General features: G+C 41.1%; 1 protein-coding gene and 1 long non-coding RNA gene across 7 annotated transcripts in view; one reads left to right on the top strand and one right to left on the bottom strand.

Annotated features, from left to right (window-relative positions):
- The window catches only part of LOC106027418 (uncharacterized), a 21,652-nt gene extending 9,272 nt beyond the window's left edge, over positions 1 to 12,380 (bottom strand). For 2 of the 5 annotated variants that reach the window (XR_010048893.1, XR_010048890.1), the window contains exons 1-3: positions 4,177 to 12,329; positions 3,807 to 3,897; positions 903 to 2,599 (exon numbers count right to left, since the gene is read on the bottom strand). This is a non-coding gene — a long non-coding RNA (uncharacterized LOC106027418). Of the gene's footprint in view, positions 1 to 298; positions 2,600 to 3,806; positions 3,898 to 4,176 lie in introns of those variants that run through there. The other 3 variants (XR_010048892.1, XR_010048891.1, XR_010048888.1) reach the window with 3 other exon arrangements.
- Mtpap (mitochondrial poly(A) polymerase) overlaps positions 12,373 to 21,333 on the top strand; it is a 23,462-nt gene continuing 14,501 nt past the window's right edge. Inside the window, exons 1-4 of one of the 2 annotated variants that reach the window (XM_003468645.5) lie at positions 12,373 to 12,547; positions 17,838 to 18,010; positions 18,635 to 18,868; positions 20,600 to 20,824. In XM_003468645.5, coding sequence (XP_003468693.3) covers positions 12,391 to 12,547; positions 17,838 to 18,010; positions 18,635 to 18,868; positions 20,600 to 20,824 — 789 coding nt within the window. In that variant the 5' untranslated portion in view covers positions 12,373 to 12,390. Of the gene's footprint in view, positions 12,548 to 17,837; positions 18,011 to 18,634; positions 18,869 to 20,595; positions 20,825 to 21,333 lie in introns of those variants that run through there. The other variant, XM_063253768.1, reaches the window with a different exon arrangement.

Below are 21,333 nucleotides of genomic sequence, written 5' to 3'. Positions count from 1 at the left end.
GCTGGTGAAAACACAGCAGTGCTCATTTTATTTTATTTTATTTTTTTTATCATTTTTATCGGTACCGGGGATCGAACTCACGACCGCCTGCTTGCAAGGCAGGTGCTTATGCCGCTGAGCTAAACCCCCAGCCCCAGCAGTGCTCATTTTAAAGCTGCACTTTCCAGTATCACCTTTAAAATCACATCTTTTGTAGCATTTTAAAGCACTATGGTTTGTATCTTTAAATATCGAGTATATTTTTTCAAAACTGTTCCCAGGTCCTTAAGTGTGCTTCTTTTAAAACATGGTAACTACATTCAAATTTTATTTGTCAATTTATTTGTTATACCGTTGTAAAATACATGGCTTCTAAAAATCACATTTTAAATTAAAATTTTTTGCTTTAAGTTTGGTTTTCTTTTTGTTTGAGAAGGGAAGGCTATGAACACAATGCTCTTTACTTCTTTTTCACATCAATCCACTGCCAAAGCTTCTGGTTCTAGATCTTACAAAATTTTGTGTGGAAAAATAGTAGAACATTGGTGGTTGATGGGCAAGAATGAGTTACAGATGTACTGTGATTGGCCAGTGATGGAATGTTTCTTTTTTTAAGTGTGCTTTTTTTTAACATATGGCCGATCTATTAGTGAAGATCCTACAACATAGAAACATCTGGAGTGCAGAGGTTAAGAAATAACCTTCATACTGAAAATGTATCCTTAAAAACCAAACAAAAAACCAACACCTCTATACAAACAGTACAGCACAAACATTTTTCAAAGACGGTATTAAGATACGGACCATTGCAGGCACGGAAATGTATGAACACAGGCCTTGAAAATGGAAAATGGACTTTAAAAACTGGCCAAGAATGTCACATATGTAACAGATTTCTGTGTGTATTTGGTAACGCTCCTCACTTTCTGGTTCTTATGTTCTTTCTTCACACATGGTACAGCTTCCTTTGGTGGGGTCTGTGGGGCTGTCCCTCTCCCTGTTGCCAGCCTCAGCCTGTCTGGTAGGCTTGGTGAATGCGGCCTGAACAGCATCAGCGGGGAAGGCTTGACGTTTGCAGCCGCTGCTGGTCACCCTCTTCGCAGCGTAGCTATCATGGAGATGGCCGGGCAGCCCACAAGTGCCGGAAGTGTGAACGTTCAGGGCACCATGCACACTGCAATGACCAGGCAGCCCTGGGAAGGTGACAAGGGCATTGGGACCACAGGGATGATGTGGGTGCCGCGGGGCAGTGCTGGCTGGGATGGCTGCGGGGCATCAGGGCTGATTCTGTGCTGCACGGTGTGAATTTTGCCATCTCTAATCATTTGAGAGGCCAGGCCTGCCTGAAACACGAAGTACAGAGCCCGATGGCAGGAGTGGCCACTGCACCAGGGTTCACGACACCTGGACTGATGGCAGAGAATCCCAAATTCAGCACAGTCCGTACCCTTTTCTTGCTGCCTGCCACAGCTACCACGGCTGGCAGAACACCCCCAGGTCAGGGCCCTGGGCCCTGGGGCTCTGGTACCAGCCTGGCTCCCACCTTGAGTACCTGCTTTCAGAAGCAGTCCCCGGGGGCTGGTGAGTATTGGAGGGGTAGCCCGGTGGCTGAGCGTGGAGGGTCGTAGAGCATGGTCACTGGGCACCCTTGGCTGCCTTCTGGTGGCAGGAGTACTGTTCTTGTCCAATGGCTTGGCCAGCGTGACCTCAAGGCATGCGCCCTCCAGCCTGGTGTCCTGGTGGTGAAGCATGGCCTGCGCGCTGTTCTGGCTGCTGACGTCTGTGAAGGGGTGGTCATAGACCTTCTTGACATCTTCTGCGCACCCAGGATTGAACTGGCCAAAGCCCTGTTGATGGTGTCCTCAGTGGTCTGGAGCATGAGGCTGTGCACACACAAGAGAGTCACAGTCTCCATGGTGTCCTTATCCACGTTGATCTCGGACCCAGCCTGGTCCACCATGATCTGGCAGCCCCACAGTTGGAAGCTGTTGGGCATGCCACACTGTGGCTGTGGTGCAGTGGCTCTCATTCTCCACGGAGGGAATTCGTGGTTCTCAGTCTTGTGGGCCATGCTGGCATGCACGATGAGACCAGCACACCCTCGGTGACCTTGGCCACCTGCATCTCCATGTTGGGGGTGCCGCAGGTGAAGAGGGACAGTTGTCCATGTGGCAGTACAAATCCAGCAGCCAGTGGACCTCGTAGTCATGTCAGCGCTTAGTGCACTTGGCAGGACCTGATGAAGGCCAGGGCCAGCCGTGGTTCTTGCTGGCCTAGTCCATTATGAGGCACAACCTGTAGATGTGGCCCACAGCCCCAAACACAGGCGCCAGGTCTTTCTCTTACACGTCGCCTAGGATCTCGCCCATGAAAATCTCACAGTTGCTCTGGGGGTGTGGCTCGCCCAACTTCATGGTGGCCTGCTGTACTGACACTGCCTGTTGTCCTGCAGCAGCGCTGTAGCCGGTCCACTCCATCAGCGCCATCAGGGCCACACTCACCACACCCTCAGGTACCTTGACTCAGAGCTGCGGTGGAATCCTCCGAATTCATGTCAAAGGTGTCCATGGCTGAGGACACCAAAAATCACCAGCTAGATTGGTCTGGTGGTTTCTCAGACCTGGAACAAGAGTAAATAGGCAAGTTCAGTTAGCACACTTGGGATTTCCCTGTTCAGCCTTTGAAGTCTCGTTTGAGGCAAATACAAGCCTCCTCAGTGAGCCAAGGAATTGCTGTGCTCTGCCGGGTGAACAGCACAAGGTGTCCTTCAGCTCCTGTGCTCAAGCTAGGCCATGCTGGGGCCTTCCCTGAGGGGCGGGGACCTTCCCTGGGGGCAGGGACCGGGCACCCTCCTGCAAAGCGGCTCATTTGAATGTGTTCCTACCCAGAGTTACACTGGTTTCTGTTTACCCAGGAGCTGAGGCACCGCTGGGCTGGTGTTTGTTAGCAGGTCAGAAGTGTGTGCCTAGGTCTCTTGAATCATCCAGGACATACAGAACTAAGGAAGGAGATACTGGGCCTTGCCAACCTGCATCCATGGGTCTCAGTGATTATAAAGTAAATGATGATCCTCATGTATCATATCATTAGTTTTCCCTCACCTGTGGTTTCACTTTGCACAGTTTTAGTTACCTGTAGTCAACCTCATTCTGAAAATATTAAATGGAAAGTTCCAGAACAGACTTTGCACACCTTTATCTCCTGTGACATCCTGCGTAGCATGATGACCTCTCACACTGTCCTGCCCTGTCTGTTCACGATGGGAATCACCTGCTTGTTTACTGGAGTCGTGCCATTCCACTCCCAGTCACTGACAGCTGGCTCTACTGGGACTGCCGAGACACCTCAGTGCTGGTGTTCAGGTACCCTATTAACTTAAGAGTCTGGCTTCCAGCATACAAAAGAAGTGATGTTGACAACTCAGTTATGCTCAGAGCGTTCCTTTAGTTGCAAAGGTGAAATTTCGTCATAGCTATGTATGCACAGGAAAAACAACAGATGAGAGTTCCAGACCACCCTCAGCTTCAAGTGTCCACTGGGGTCACATTTCTCCCAATAAGGGGCATGGATGAATACACGATGTTTTCTAAGTGGGCAGGTAAAGAAGTGATTACGGACAGTACAGGGTCACAGGGTTTACCATTTAATCAACAGGCACACTCTACTGTTCAGTGACACATGCTATATCTATGAACTGATGAGACAGCGCAAGCCATCTCTAAGGAAATGACAGAGGGACAGTCTCATTATCTGTGTAACGTGAGCATGAAAGTCGCATTGGTGATTTTATTTGTACCCTATATTTCTCATCCACCTCCAAGACTAACCTTAGTGAATGGCTGAAACTTGCGTGCTGATACGGAAGAGTCAACTCATCAAAGACCTGCTAGTGCTCGAAGTATTGCAGACTTTAGGAGGCTGAAAGATTAGAAAGGCAATCAGCAATAATCACTAATGAGCACTTTGAAAACATTAAACAATTGACTTGTTTAATACACATATGTCAGAGACTGTGTCAACCTTATACAATTCCAAAGTTTGTACAATCTATTTGTAAAGGGAAAGAAAATGTGTGAATTAGGCATAAACTTCTGTTTTTTAAAGAAATGCTTATGGCCAAGGTTGTTTTAGAGTTCGCAGCTTTCAGACTGCAAATATTTTCATATAAATAGTGAGATATCTTAGAGTCTTAGTTACTTTTCTCATTGATGAGACAAAATACTCAAAACTCGAAGTTACAGGAGAAAAGCTTCATTTAGCTGGAAGTTGGTAAAGGTTTCAGTCCACAGTCAGCTTGCTCCAAGGCAGGGCGGCAGGGCAGAGGGGTATCGCAGGTGACAATCAGTCCACGGCAAGGAGGCCAGAGACAACACACAGCAAGTAGCTGGGGAACAGCAGAAGCAGTAAGGCGGCAAAGCAATTTATGTCCCTTTCTAGTCCACCCAGGCCACCTGCTTCCAGGTGGTGTCATCCACACCTGGCGGGGGCACCACTAATCCCAGCATCACATCCTTAATCCCAGATCGCATATCCTAATCCAGCTATCTTCAAAACTCCCCTCCTCTCACTGCATGAGGCTTTGGGGGGAGACATCTGATCCCAGCCATAGCACTTGAAAGACAAGAGCCAAGCCTAAACATGGAAGTCATTTCTGCTGCAGGGGTCCCGTACACAAAGAGCAGACAGGTAACTTTTAAACAGAAGTTTAAGTGACCTGTGTTTTGACTGTGACTCATAATATGAAGTCTGATGTTGATGTGATATCATGTTGATATTCAACATGAATGTTTCAAATTTTAGCGTATTTCAGATCTAGAATTTGGGACGTTCAACTTGTATACAAATGTCTAGAACTACAGAGCTTCAGGTAACATTGAAAAAATTATAATCAGTAGCAAAAACATAAAAAATACAAAAATATGTGGTGAGTTGGAATAATAAATTTGAAACAGATGAATATAAATCTTTACGTGGTTTTAAAACCTAGTTTGGCCATTTTATTTATTTATTCGTTTGTAACTGGATATGGAGACCATCTCACGCATGCCAAGCAAGGGCTCTAGCACTGAACTACAGTCCCCATTACACTCCCAGCTAACTTTTAAAGCTTTGTACAATAAGTTCATTAACTAAGTAAGATGGAGTATCTAAAATGTTGAAGGGAAATTACTTTTCCTTCAAAACATATACAGGGAGAAAAAATGAAAAACTACAAAAAAGTAGACCGTGGAAAGCAAGCCTCACAGCCTCTGCAGCTCGTCAGCTACAGAATCCGTCTTCCATGAAGCAAACTGAAGACCAACAGGCACTTTGTATTTTAGTTAAGAAGCACTTTAACTCTTTCAGATAAATTCTAGAATTATAGCATTTGAAATGTTTTCAAATTCAGAAAGTACCCTCCTTCCACACTTGGCTTCAACCCCACTGTTCCGCTGCATCTCCAGCATCAACCAAGGCTTCCATGCTGCCTTCCAGAACATGGAAGCGTGTGGTGGTAGAGGGGTATGAGAGTGAGTGTGTGTGTGTGTGTGTGTGTGTGTGTGTGTGTGTGTGTGTGTAGGTACAGGGTCCTACTCCTTATTTGTTTCCCTTAGCAACCTTAACAGATCTTTTTTTTTTTTTAATAGGTACCAGGGATCGAACTCATGACCATGCGCTTGCAAGGCAGGTGCTTATGCCGCTGAGCTAAATCCCCAGCCCCAAGTATATCTTAAAGATATTAGGAGATCAGGAAATAAAGAGGTTCCTCATTCCTTTAGTTTGCTTCTCATTTCTCTCTATAAGAAACCAGCTGTAAGATCAAGCAAGAACCCCAATGAGATATATTACCATATAGATTTCTCGGTCTAAGGATAGATCCATTTGTAAGTCTGGCAGGTACTGCTAGCCTGCCTGAAGGACATTTGTAAAAGGCTGCTCACCCAACAGTTCAGTGAAAGTTGGACAGTCTACAGTTTTAATTGTGTTTGCAAGTCCTGACCTCTTGAATATGGAAAGGGAAGCTTTAGTTTGATCTCTGTTTGAATGACCTTGATTCCTAACTGGAAGAACATCATTAAATTCCTTAAAAATATCAATTAACTCGTTAGTAATATTTTACTTTTACTGTAAGTCTGTTTAAGGATTTAAATGGCATAAAATGACTAGTGAGCTAAGTTGAGATGGAAGGTAAAAAACGTATTCTGCTCAAGCTCACAGATGGATGCCCTATATAGCACTAGTGTGTGTGTGTGTGTGTGTGTGTGTGTGTGTGTTTGTTTAATAGAGGCCTACATTTCAATGTGTTACAAACCAGCTGTGTTCTTACTGTTGAAGATACTGTGGTGAATAAGTCACAGTTCTTAACATCAACTGCCCACAAGCTACACTTCTCAGTCGGTAGCTCATTCCTGGTCCTTTTCTGATACTTCATCTCTTTCTTTAGAACAAATGATCTCTTCTCCCTTCTCCTTGTAGCATTTACTAGACTTCAGCATCACTAGTCTGCTCTCCTAAGCAGAGCATGGACATAAGAGCAGAAATACTCTCGACTCTGTGTAATCTGTGTACAGCTGTACAGTTGCTGGTGTGTAATGATTTTATTTTTTAATTTTTTTTGGTAACACAGCTCAAACTCACAACCTTGTGCTTGCCAGGCAGGATGCTGCTGAGCTAATCCCCGTCCCCCCCCCCCCATGTGTAATTTTAACAGTGCAGCTTTACAGTTCTGGTGTGTCTCTGGAGAACTGTTAGTCTCTGTGTTACAGGGAACAGGATACTCTGTTCTCTTGGCTTTGGCAGATTGCTGACCCTCTCATATCTTTGGCTTCCTGGCATCAGACTCCAGTGTTTGACCTCTTTTCCACATAGCATTCATTCTCTGTCCATCTGTCTTCACATGGCCATGCTCTACAGGACACCAGAGTCACCAGATTAAAAGCCCACGTGGTCTCACCTTCGCTACATCTGTAGTGGTTCTATTTCCAAATAGGGTCACAATCTGGGAAGGTTAGAACACTTGGGGGGGGGAATATAATTCATAACAAATAAACTATAAACCCATTTTAAATTAAGGCTGCTACAAATATTTAATAATACCCCAAAGTTTGGTTCTACTTTCCCATATTTGAGAAAATCTATTGACAGAGAAAGAAAAACCTGGATGAACGGACCTCAGCTAACCAGGTCAGCTGACCCTCAACTCATGGAAAAAAACCTCACGCACTCGTCCTTCCAATACAGTGGTCATTACCAGGAGATAATCAGCTCCTGTAGGCATAGTTTTTTACTAAGTTACACAGATAAAAACAGTATTTACAAACACGTATATAGTTAGAAGCATTCCAATACAAAACATCTGCCGCCCCACTACAATTTTAAAAAAATAACCCTATTAGATTTTAAATTTATTTAATTTTTAAAAATACATTTTTATTTAAAATGTATTCTCAATATTTTTATTTTAATGACAAAATTGATACATTATTCTTATAAAAATGTATATAGTTCAAAATTGTAGCCAAGCATGGTGACACATGCCTGTAATCCTAGCATGAAGAGGTTGAGGCAAGAGGATCACTATGAATTCGATGCCAGCCTGGGAGACACAGTAACGTCAAGGCCAGTCTGAACCACAAACGGAGACCCTGTTTCAATCCCTTCAAAACATCCCCCCAAAACAAAAACAAACACAAATCATATGAGATATAGTCATGTTGATAGTAGCACAATTCACAATAGATGTATCTTAGAAAAGCCTAAAAGTTCATCAAAAGATGAATAATAAAGAAAATGTAGCATAATACATATGCACTACTCTGCAAGAAAGGAGGATAAATTTGAGTCATTCATAGGAAAATGGATGCACCTTCAGGCTGTAATTTTAAATGAAATAAGTAGTACAAACAAGCTTAAATACTACGTGGTTTCTCCTATATAAGAAAATCAAAATATTAATTAAGGAGAAAAAGAAAAGGTAAGTAATAGGAAACAGGTAAATAGATTTTTTCCAAATGAGAAGACCAGGAGATGAAGGAAGTGGGGAGAAGGAAAGAGAAAGAAGACATAGAATTGAGATGTGTCATGTTCATGCTTCAACTCCTCGTGATGAATGTAATCACTATGTACTGCAAACATGTGCTAACTTTAAAACCATACAAGGTAAAGTTTTCTCATTGCATACTCACCTTCTAACAAGGTACGTCACTTTTTGGAGCAGGGACAGTGAACCCACATATGTACATGTCCTACTTCATGTGGCCAATCACATACATGTAGGTTGTTTCTATTTTTTCTATCAAGAGTAATTCAGGGTGAAAATTCTTTTATAGATAATGTGCATCCTTGTGCAAGTCTGTTGGGTAAACATGTTGAATCAAGATGTGAATGTGTATTTAAAATTTACATGAATTTGAGTTAGCTTTCTATTTATTATATGGCATGAAAAATGGCTCCCAGTAAACTAATCATTGCAATACTCTTCAGGAAATCATGATAAGTCAGAACTGGAATCCAAATTTTAAATACTCTAGACAACAGCCTTGTTGATCATTCTCCATTCCGAAATGGACTCTCATCCCAAAGCAGTTTAGGGGAAGTCCAGGGACTGCCAGTGAATCACTTAAAAAATACACCACCTCAACAGACGAGGAAAGTAACTCACAAAGTCTAACCCTTTACATGAAAAACTTCCTAGCAAACTAAAAGAGAAGGTAACTTCTTTAGTCTAGTAAAAGACATCCTCAAAATGGCCACAAGCAATGTACTTAATGGTGCATTCTCATCACTTCTATTCAGCATTATAGTAGAGATTCCAACCAGTGCAATCAGGTAAGAAAATGAAGTCAAAGCTTCCAGATTGGAAAAGAAAGAGTAAAAGCAACTTTACTTGGAGATGACATGACCTTGCGCATAGAATGTCCTAAGGAATCTACCTGTAGCAGCCCCAAGTCAAGCTATCAGAATAAATGAGTCAGCAAGGTTACTGCATAAAAGCTCAATATACAAAAATTAATTATATTTCTACACCCTTAAAGTGAACAGTCTGAAAAATATAACTGAGAAAGCAATTCCGTGGATGAGTAAGAAAGAAGGGGTGCAAATTCAACAGTCTAAGCAGGCTTACTACTGAACCTGAGAGGGACCTCTTTATGCAATCAGAACAGAGAAAGTATCTCCTTACAGGCTAAGACACTTTTTTATAGTGTTTTATGGTGGGCCTTTGGGGGCTGGGCAGAAAAACAGTGAGCTTGTGGCTTGTTAATGTGTCCTTTGTAACCTGTTGACATGACCTTGGGGATCAATCATGACCTGCTGACGTGATTTAAGTAAAATAAAACCCATGTTCCTGTTAGATGGCAGGTGTGCTCATGTGCATTTGTGGTTTCTCTATCCGGGACTTAGGGTTTATCAACAATGCCATTTGTAAAAGATCACAGGAATTCAGCATGGCTAAGTACAGGAGGAGTCAGGTTGTAGCTTCTCAAAGCAAATCAAATAAAAATACAGGTAATTAGAAGAAAGCGAAGGACACAAAGCCTGAGGACAAACTCAAATCTAAAATAAAAGACTTTCAAATAAAACAAAACATATAGGACTTTATAAAATGGCCAACCAGTCCACAGGGCTGGTAGTTGAAATGCCACCTCTGTGAAGACCAGGGACCCAACATTGTGGGAACTTTCCAAAGCAATAGGGTGGCTAAATCACACAGGACAGATTTGGGATATGAGACCCTCACTCCTTTTGCCTTCCTCCACACAGAGGATGCTGCAGTCTGGCAGCAAATTTGGCCGGCACACACAGGTACAAGTGACCAAGGAACTACCGGAAGAAAGGCAGCTTTTGTCTTTGTTTTGTCCTGAGCCATCACAGCTCACTATCCAAGCTATACAGAAGTTAGGGACCTTCTTGGTAAGGGACTTTCATGATGAACGTGGTAAGGGCAGTGAGAGGAACCTGACCACCCCCCCTGCACTGTGTGACAAGTGGCTTGAGAGAGGGAAGTGGTGGACTGGTATTTAAACAGCTCAGCAGCTGTGAAGCTGTGATTGGGAGGGCGGCGCCCACCCTCCTCTCTAAAGAGGAGCCTGGGATCTTGGCTCAAAATAAAAAATAAAAAGGGTAGGGAAGTAGCTCAGAGGTAAAGTTCTCCTGAGTTCAATCTCTGGTACTGCAAGAAAAAAGAAAATCCAACTACTCTTTTAAAAACCCAATACACAAACTGATCCTAAAGTTCACAGAAAATGCAGGGATCTAAAAAGTGAAAACAATCTTGCAAAAGAACCAAGTTGGAGAATCTACACTTCTTATTTAAAACATTTTTACAGAGTTACATTAATCAGGAGAAAATGATGTTCACATGAGATAGGCTTACAGATCACGGGAACAGAACTGAGAATGCAGAAATAAACCCAGGTACATTGGTCACTGACTTTGACAAGGAGGCCATTGTCATTCAATGAAAGGAAAATGGATCTTTTCAATAAATATTGCTGGGACAGTTAGATATTTGCATGCAAAAGAATGAAATTTGACCTTTACTTGCTATCATCTACAAAAAATAATTTTAAATGGTCAAAGATCTAAATGTGTACGCTCAAAATATAAGAAATCTTAGAAGTAACATGAGGTAAATCTTGGGTTAGGCAACAAGAAAAAGTGGGTAAATTGCATTAACTTTTGTTTTTCAAGATATCAAGAAGGTGAGAAGGTAACTTGCAAAAACAGATAAAAATTTGTAAATCATATACTGCTAAGACTTGTGTCCAGAATATATAAAGAATCCTTCAAACTCAATAATCAAAAGGCAACTCAGTTAAAAAATGAGCAAAGAATCTACTTAGGCATTTTTTCCAAAGAAAAGAAACAAATAGTCAATAATTACATGAAAAGATGTTCAACATTCATCATGGAAATCCAAATCAAAAACATGAGATCCTGCTTCACACCTGCCAGAATGACTGTCAATGAAGCACTAAATAAAGAATAACAAGCATTGTCAAGGATGTACAGAAAGGGGAGCCTTAGCCATTGTTAAGGGCACAGAAAAGGAGGCATCCCTCTGAAAACCAGCCTGGGAGTTCCTTAAAGTTAAAAAGAATTCCCATATGATCCACCCACCCCTTCTATTTCTAGATATACATCAACTAGAAATGAAAACTTATATACATATATATATATATACAAATACCTGTCACAGTAATGTTGACAGCTGCCTTCTTTATAACAGCCTGAAGGTGGAAATGACCTAAATTTCATTAAGTGATGAAAGGGTAAACATGTGGTCTATTAATCCTATAGGATTTTACTTGGTCATAAAGTTCAATGAAGTACAGCACAGATAGATGGTACAATATTAACGAATACTTCAACAACCTCAAAAACATTATTTAAGTGAAAGAAGCCAGTCACAAAAGCCTACATATTGCATGATTCCCTTTCCACAGTTTGGCAATTCCTGGGGAAAAATTGCTGCAAAACTGTATGGACACACCAAAAACCCCTGGGCAGAACAGTAAATGAGTGAATTGTATGACATACACAGTAAATGTGAACAAAATTGTTAATAAGAATAAAGATTCTGGCGGCTTTAGACTTCACTTCAGCAGTTATTCAGCTTCTCTGATTAGTTTCCCTATAAATCAATGGAGATAGCAGTTGTTTTCTACTTCACAAGGTTGTAAAGATTAAGATAAGGGAAGTGTTTAATTAAAAAAAAAACCTGTTACATCATTTATCATACCCTAAGTTTTCCTAGAAAGAAAACTATACAAATACCTTATCCATTCCACCACCTCCTTACTGTAAATGATGCGGACCATTGAAGTTACCCTTTCTTTGGAGTACTTTTAAGCACACTGTGTTCAATACATTTTAGAAGTTAGGTACCATGTTTACTTTGCAGTTTTAAGATTGTGTTCATTTTTGCTTCCTAATGACATTAATGGAAATTGTCTGAAACTTTCCCGTTTTGTGGGGTGAAGGTACATAGTCAAACTAGTAATATGCACCTTTTAGAAATAGGGAGAAACTGGGGAGGGACTCAAACTCAATATCAGGTCAGCCACACAAATCATACTACATGGATGATTCCACTTCGAAAAAGATCTACAACGTTCAAAACCTATGTTTTGTAGGGAACTAAACATAGCACTGAAACTGAGAATAAACTATAAAAAGTAATTTAAACTCTGTAAAACTAAAATACTGAAATACTACACTTACCTCACAAGACTACAATAAAACAAATACTTACAATCAGTCCATGCAAATGTGTGTGCAACCTCAAACCTGTTCATTCGGCCTCAGATTCGCGTTACAAGCGAAGAGCGTTCTTCTAATTTGACCCTCGAGGCCTCCCGTTGTTTTGTTTCAGCGCGCGTGCGCAGAAAGCTGCTGCCCTTTTGGCTTGGAGCACGTCTTACTTCCACAATGGCTGGTCGCGGCGTGGGGCTGCTAACCGGTTTGCCTCTCCGTGCCCAGACACGAACTCGAATCAGGTGTCCTGCTTTCATACGTCTCAGTTGTGCAGGGACCGTAGCCGCAGACCTTAGGAGAGAAGAGCAGCCTTCTGGGAGCGTGGAGACAGGTGACGGCGCCGTGTCCCGGGTTTGTTCAGTAGCCGAGTCCTGCAGTGAGCAAGGGAAAGGGGAAGAGTCGGGGTCTCAGGCGAACCCTTGTCTTATGGAAGTGCCTTGGCTAGAGTGGGAGGTTGTGTCCCGTCCTCCGGTGATCTATTCGGGACCTGGGGCTGCCGTCCCTGCTGCAGTCGGGGCGGGGTGTGTGTGACGTTTTCCTCGGGGCGACTCCTGCGGACAGCGGAGAAATGAAGCCACTATGGTCAGGCCGGGAACACAGTTTGCTAGCGTTTTACAATTTGTTAAAGCAGTGTTAATAATAAAACGCCACAACCAGTCATTCGCTTCACCATTCTCTTAAGGTGTGCGATTTTGCTGAGATGTTGCTGAAGGCTGAATACTGTAGTGAAATTTAACGAATAGTTATTCCAGATTTTCAGACTCTAAGCATTGCATGTGATATTACCTGGTATTTAACCTTTGGGCAAAATCTCATTAATAACGGATTACGTCCACTTGTCCTGCAGATGTTCTAAATTCGTAACCTTATTTTAGTATGAGAGACCCTGTCTTACTGAACCCCTCTTGTGGCCTAATGGCTTGTGTATGATGTTCACAGCTAAAAAAAAAAAAAAAAAAAAAGCTGCAAGAAATGTGTCGTTATGTCCATACTACAGATAAAGAAGCTCAGAAAGCTAAGTATCTTGTTCAGGGTCACGCAGTGTAGATCTTGAGTCAGGCAACAAACAAAATGTATTGATTTCTGTCGGTTTTTTGGAGCTACAATTTTAAAAGGAAGTTATTTTGGGGAATAGTTGTAAAGCATACTAAACAAGTAAAATTTCCCGAAAAGTAGATTACTGAAGACATCAGAGTGTATGAAAGAGTCATGGACAAGGAGTGAAAATACTATGTGTGGCATCTCATTGCTTGGATTTTTATTTAATAGAAGCTGCTTTTGTTGAAAAATTTTAAATAACCCTGCAAACTTGAGTAAGGATTTTGCCAGAGAAGCAGTTTAACTTATAAGGAAACATTTCACTAGTGTCATTAGCATAATATTGTAATTGGCATGGCAAAATGGAACTTTAGAAGTTAGATTTTTTTTTCCTTTTAGAAAGAGTGGCTTCTCTAAACTTCTTCAGGCCAAGGGCCTGAATAGCTGCCCCCAACTCTTAGCCCAGATGAACAGAATATGCAGATGCACAGGGGAGGGAGAGATCTAGGTCCAGGAAGGGATACAGTAACTCTGAACATGTCTATTGTCTCCTTGTGTTCTCTCACTGCACTGTTCCTTGCTGTAAAAGACTAACATATTATGTGTATCCTGTGAAATGGTGATTTGAGGCAAATGGTCTGCGCCATCTCCTCTGAGTTAGCTTTAAATAAATGTTTTTTTTTCTACCAAAATAAATGGTCTTCTTTGATACAGTCAGTGAGAAGAACCTAAAATGGCCAGTAACAGCATAACTAAATTTTCAACGACTCTTTCAGGGGCATTAATGACAACAAAATGCTCGTTCAGATTTCTTTACCATTTCTAAAAAAAAAAATGAAGATAACTATACCATATTCTCACTTAGAGGCATGTAATTTATAATTGGAAAGAACTTGAGAAATATCCAAATTTAACTTTTTACTCAGTGTGAGAACTCATGGCCTAAGCAGTCATAGTAATGTTTTATGGTAATAAGGAACACTTGCTCTCATAAATCCAATGTGATCAGATTCTAGTGGTTGGGAAATTACCTGTAATGAGGTAGAATCTACGAAGCTTCCATGTCCATGTTCATCTTAGTTTTGACAGCTTTCACCTAAGAAGGAGGCTGTAGTAAGAGAATGTGACTGGTAAGAGAAGTAAGAGAGAAGAGTATATCATTCAAGGGTGCAAATGACAAGAGCTAATTTAAGTTGGCGTGGGACAACACACAAACCCACGTAACAAACTCGCCTGAATTGTTACGGTCAGTGCACATTTTAGCTCTGCCCCTCAGCTGTTGTTTGGAGCCTTTTAATTTCAGTTTCTTCCTCATGGGTGTGCTGGTGGTGGGGTTGATAGCTCCATGTTCACATGCTTGCAGCATTCTCCAGGGAAATAAAAATCTCTTACCTATCTTTGGAAAATTCCAGGAAAGATTTTGATTGATTTTATGCCTAACTTTTGGACCAAAACAAGTGTCCAGAATCATCTGGCAACCTTGGCCTACTTAATGGGAGGGAGTTAAGTGTGATGGTAGATGACTGTATCTACAGTTCCACTCTGTGCCCACAAAGAGGGTGTGTTTCTGTGCGTGTGTCTGTCTCTGGGGTGCCATTACCCAAGGCACCAAGCAGTAGCTCAGTTCTGCATGAAGCTGCCTAGTTTCTTATGTGTTTGGCTTCGTGCGTTAGTTTCCATAATGATCCCTGCCCTGTTTAAGGGAGTAGGAAAGAAGTGTGTACATACTTGTATGAGAGGAAGTTGCTGTATTTGAAGACGGCGCTCAGCTCTCAGGCTCTCCTTAGTCCGTCTACCCCTTGGTGGCATAAGTCCTCACTGGTAATTCTTTATCACATTCTGGAGGTTTTGTTGTCCCTTTCTCAGTGTTCTTTGGCTCAATAATATTCTTTATGTCTGTTATGTGTCCTGACCAGTAATTAGCAAAAAACACAAAATAGTATTACCCTGTGAACTTGAATTTTTAATAAGGTAGAAATCATATATATAAGTATATATACTCATATACACATACATACACACATATATATGTATATATACATAGGTAATACATATACATACATATATATATGTATATACATATACATACACATATATATATATATATATATATATATACACACATATACAAACATGACAGTCCTCTGAGGCATTTTGAGTTTTTATCAGATTTCTAGAATTATTTTATAGAACCACTGCTAGGTTAATTTTTCCCCCATTATATACTGTGTTTTTATTTTGATACAACTTTAAAAAGTATTGAAAGCTAAGGCCACACTTAATAGTTAGCAATGATCTAGAGCAGGATTTTTACTTATATAAACTTCTATACTGTTTGACTTGTTCAGTAAGCAGTTGGATGTCAGTGTAGACTCAATAAAAATTGGAGACAAGAACGTGTAAGTGATAATTACAGCTGAAGATGGGGTGAGATGCTTTAGACAGAGCCTGTAGCCTAAGAAGAGAAGGATACAGCAACTGACAGGAAGGAGGATGATAGTGAACTGAGATCCAGTTGAACAAGGGCAGAGTTGTTGCTGTCCTCCACGCGGAAGAAGATACTCTTCCATATTGTTAAATAAGTGTATAACAGTACTGTGAATTACGTTCCTTCATAGATGCTAAAGTAAGGTAATACAGAGGTGGAAGAAATTCTGCCATGGAGAATCAGAAGGCTTCACAGACCTGAGCAGAATTTGGAGGAGGAATGGGATTTTGCCAGACAGAAAATGAGAAGGTGGGCACTCCTGCAGAGGGGTAAAGGCAAGAAAGTTTGTAGTGTGTGACAGTTTGGGTGTGTTGAATACCGTGTATGAAAAATGCAGGAGGCAGACACTGACGGGGAAGGGAGTGTGAGGTTCTGGCTGCATCGGTTCTGTACTATGGACCTTAGACTTGATCTTTAAGACAGTGAGTCCCTGCCAGGGATGGAGCTCAAATGCACAGCATTTTCGCGCAAATGCAATGTCATGAGTTCAATCCCTGGTTGCCCCCACAAAAGTGAATTGCTACTAAAGGATTTTAAGCAGAAAAGTCAAAGACTACGATGTTAAAAAACATCATTGTACAAAGATCACAGTGTGAAAAATTGCTTGAAAATGACAAAAGTAGGGCAACTAAGACCGTTTGAGAGTCTAGCTGTTTGGATAGTACAGTCCTGATATATAAGATTGATGTTAAAGACCTGGCAGTGGGAGTGGAGAAGAGGGCACATCCTTAAAAGACACATTTCCAGCGTTAATACAGCACAGCAGGTGTAAGAAGGATACTCCTCCATGTTCCCCACCTCGTTACAGTGCTGAGCAGGTTTGGACTGAGTTCTCTGTGGGCCATTGGAGCTGCCCATCCGGGTTGACACTCGCAAGCTCAGTTTGCCAGTGTCCACAAAGATGTCTCAGAGCTTGCTGAAACTAAGAGAGCGTATTTGGAGAATTTCCTGGACTCATCAGGTTTACAGCATTAAAAATTAAGTACTGAAAACACGTACTGATATAAATTTCAAAAAAACTCATGAGGCTAAAAGCTTAGGCTAATTTCCAGATATCAGTTAGGCTTTTGATTCTATTTGGAATTTTGTTGAGAGTACTAGTATCAGGCTGAGAGATTCTAGACTTTTAGTTTTATGGATTGTTTTGTTTTTTGTTTTTTGAAACAGGGTGTTACTAGGTAGTTCAGGCTGGCTCTGAACTCACTGTGTAGCCCAGGCTGGCCTGAAACTCACAGCGATGCTCCTGCCTCAGCCTCCTGAGTTTTGGGATTACGGACGTGGCTTACCACGCCTGCCTTAGACTTTTAAATACCCTACTGAGAGCTAAATGTCTTGCCGAGATTGGAGGCCACATTGTTAAAATTCAGTGTGTGTGGCTTTACTATTTTCTTCACACTTGATCTTTTTCTTCCTTATTCTTAGTTCATTTGTTTATCCTTCCTTAATTCTTGACTGTCATTCTTATTTTCATTCCCAGTAGGACTTTTACCTCTAGAAGGGCTTTTAATAAGTGAAAACCAGCCAACAAACAAAAATCCCTCTGCTTCCTCAGTAAACTTATGGTCTCTTCTTGGTTCACAGCTAGGTTGTAAACTCTCTGACTTCTCTGATACAGAGCACATGATAACTGGTAATTTGATGGTAATTGAGGTAGATCAAGAATCTTGACAGAGAAAAACTCCTTAATACCTTGCTGCAGAACATTGAACTTCAGAGATCACTGTCTCATTGCACACAGGCTAATAGTTGTTTCTTTAGGCTTTAGGACAGTTTGCACAGATTTTACGTGCCTGTATGTAGAAAAACAGTAAAAATGGCTTTCCTTTTAAGGTTTTATGCCACTTTATTTTTAACACCGTCCATTAAATGTAGCAAATCAAAATTTATAAAAAGGATATATTTAGTAATAGTCACAGAATAGTAAAATGGACTTTGAGATAACATATCTTAACAATACTTGAAGAAAGGGAAAAATAAGAGCAGGAAGACGTTGTGGAGATTCAGTATAAGCTCTTTGTATACTTTATCATAGTGTGTTAAGTTTTGCATGCATGTATATTCATATGTCGTGGACATGTGTTTGTCTCATTCCTAGGCTCCAAGGATAAGACTCCCAAAAAGACCTTCTCCGAGGTGCAGAACGAAAGACGAGAGCAGGCCCAGCGGACCGTGTTAATACACTGCCAAAATAAAGTCAGTGAAAGGAAGTTTCTCAAGTATTTATCCCAGCATGGACGTATTCACAGTCATTTCTTCTATGAGAGCTTTGTACGTATGTGAAAAACAATTTAACCTAACCTCCTTTTGAAGGGTAGATATTTTTGTTGTTGTCTTTTGTATTGTGGTAAAGTTGGATTCTCTTGGTAGCTCACATTGTTCCTTATCTAAATTTCTTTGTGGTTCTCTCTCTCTCTCTCTCTCTCTCTCTCTCTCTGTCTCTGTCTCTGTCTCTGTCTCTCTCTCTCCCCCCTCTCCCTCTCTCTCTCTGTCTCTCTCAGCCTCTCTCTCTCTCTCTGTCTGTCTCTTCAGTCTTCAATGACCACCACTACAATAATAACAGAAAGGGAAGAAGCAAATCCTTATAGCAGCATTTTAGAATTCACTGTTAGAGTATTTTGGATCACCTAGTTCAGTGTCTAAATGAAGGCCAATAGGAGAGGCTTACTTTTTTGCCTTTTAATTTCTATTTCAGCATTATTTTCATTTTCTCTTGACTGGTAGAACTTTATAGTACTCCTTTTTAATGCTACAGTGAATAAAATCAGCACTCAGGTTGCAGTCACTTAAAAATTTCAAAAGTCATTCTGCAGCGTGCTGGTACATTCTGAAGACCTTTCGTTATCACTGTGTTAAATGGATCATTGTGAAATGTGTTGTCTTTTCTTGTTGCAGGGTTTCTATGCGGTTGTGGAATTTTGCCAAAAGGACAGCGTGGATTCCCTGTTGAAGCGGACCCAGACTCCTGCCCACGGCACAGAGGCTGCAATTCCCTTCCGGTCCCGCTTCCTCAGTTTAAAGCTGAGGAGTCCGCCGAGCCAAGGTTCCGAGCAGCCACAAGTGCTGTTGAATAACCAGCTGCCTCCGTCAAACAGAAAGCTTTCTGAATTGCTTTGTGCTGCGGAGAGTGTAAGTTCACCCTGCAGATACTCTGAAAGTTCGGCAGTATCCAAGCCGCATTGCTGGACGCGGCTTCAGCCCTGTAAGATGGGAAGGAGTAGGCGGCTGGAAGGCGGTGGTAGGGGTGTTACGAAGGAGAGGCATTTCCTTGTGTTTCTAGCTTTGCAAGAATTCACTGGGCTCGGTGTACCAAGTGGATCCTGGGTTTCCCATGTGAGATTTCTCAATAACTGATGTGCGACTATGGATTCTTACACAGTTTTTCTCCTGTGTCTTTGTTCTCACTTCTGGCCATTTGAGCATTCCCAGAATAAACCCTATTCAAGTTGTATTTTAGAAGTACATTAGTGCATTTGTTTAGCTAATTTCTTTTGTAGCTTTAATATCTCTTATTAATTATTTGGCTTGTGTTTCAAAACCAAAGCACCAGACACATTGAGTGAGAAGTGAGAATCTTCATCTCCAGGTCTCCAGGTCTCATTCCCCTGCTGTACCCGCAGTCTTCTAGTGTTGTGGCCTCTTAGGAGGATTCAGGCTTTTTCTCTTCTCTGGGCATAGGTGACATAAAATTGTGCATGGTATTCTATAAGCCTTGTGATGTCTTACTTCTGGTTTTCTCTTTCCTTTGTCCTACTATTGTGCCTTGGTTTTTCTTACTCAGATTTGTCTTGTTTTTCTTATTCATAAAGTATATTCATAAAGTATAACATACTTTAAGCTAGTTTAGGGATCCTTGGAAAGAATCAAAAATACTGTTTTCCGTTTGATTTTCTAATTCTTAAATGTTTTGCTTTTAACCTTATTGCTAGGATTATTTCCAAAAGATGAAAAATATTTCCAAAAGATGAGAAGTATAAAATAAAAAGTGGCCTTTATTCTGAGAACACGGAGAGAGATGACCGGCACCCCTACCGCTGGCGTCCGCAATCTCTCCGGCGGACACGTGGCGTGGGGGCATGTAAATAGCCTGGGTTTGGGGTGGAACCTAAGGCAGGCATTAGGGATGCACAGGTAGCCCGTTGGTCCTAGGTTTGGCGCCATATGTAAATTTCCAGGGATGGGAAGATGGCGTCACAGGTAACTTCCTAGGGGCAGGGGAGATAGGGCTTCCTGCTTCCGGTTGAGGTTTTCCTGGCTACAGTGTCCTGTCTGGGCCAAAACCCTTTCACTTATGTAGTGTTTCTTTTATTTATTTTTTAAGTGAATGTTTAGTTCAATTATTTTCAGTATTGTTTAAAACTGGAGGAAATTGAAGCTTTGATTTTTTTTTTCCTGTTTAATACTGAGCTGTACTCCACAATTTCATAGTCTGATTATTCTAACACCAGTCTTCAGTGAATACGTGTGGTCATTTCTAAGCAGCAGGAATCTTGGTTCTTCACTCCCTGAGCTGTGTATTTGTGGTGTTCCTTGTCCTTCAGTGTTCACTCCCCCAGGTCTGTCTCTGTGGTTGGTTTGCCTCTTATGGGACACTTTGCTACTTTCCTTGTCCTAAAACAATACTTGATGTTCATTTCATACGATAAGCAGTAGTTCTAATTCTTGCCCACTTTTCTTTGCATCATTTCTCAGTGCTTTTTAAAGGACATTAAAAAAAAAAATCTACCTTAAAGACCAAAAGGAAAAATACCTATTTTAAAGATAGGTACCCAGAGCCATCAGATCTGCAGAATAAAATAACAGTTCTTTTATGTGACCACACTTTTTTTGTATTTTGCTGTTTTTATTTTGGCCAGCTAGATAGATGATCAGCTGAATACACTCCTGAAGGAATTCCAGCTGACAGAAGAGAACACCCGGCTCCGTTATCTCACCTCCTCTCTTATTGAAGACATAGCGGCTGCCTATTTTCCAGACTGTAGAGTCAAACCTTTTGGATCCTCAGTGAACACTTTTGGGAAGTTAGGGTGTGATCTGGACATGTTTTTGGATCTAGATGAAACTAAGAAGCTCGACATTCAGAAGGTAATCGTATTTGTTTATATTACTGTGATCCTTTATAAAAATTAGAAGAAATCTTTGAACTTAATAAAATTATAACTGTTGATTTCTAAACTCAGTACACATTGTTCTTAAAGAATAAGATTTGTTTTCTGTTTTTAATACTTTTTACTCTTATTTTATTTTTTAATTACTGGGAATTGAACCTAGGCCTTCACACTGAGTTACACTCCTGGCTCTTTTTTAATGTTTTATTTTGAGACAAGATCTTGCTAAGTTGCCCAGGTTGGGCTTGAGCTTGTAATCCTACTGCCTCAGCCTCTTAGAGGGCCGGTATTATAGATATGCCTCCAGGCCTAACCTCTGTGCTTTTTTCTTTCTCTTTTTGCTTTTTATTCATTTCCTTTTTTCCTTTTATTGAATTAATTCCATTTGCTTTTTTAAAAATAATCATGACCAAAATACTGTCAGCATAAACAATATAAAAATACAAATACAGAGATATTTTGCTTTCTGTTTTACTTGTCAGAATC

The sequence above is a fragment of the Cavia porcellus genome, unplaced genomic scaffold, assembly GCF_034190915.1.
Source record: "Cavia porcellus strain 051 isolate PalLab524CR breed Dunkin Hartley unplaced genomic scaffold, mCavPor4.1 scaffold_7, whole genome shotgun sequence".
In the NCBI taxonomy this organism is placed as follows: Eukaryota; Metazoa; Chordata; class Mammalia; order Rodentia; family Caviidae; genus Cavia; species Cavia porcellus.
The sequence above is the reverse complement of the archived record's forward strand: the minus strand, read 5'-3'. Positions and strand labels throughout refer to the sequence as shown.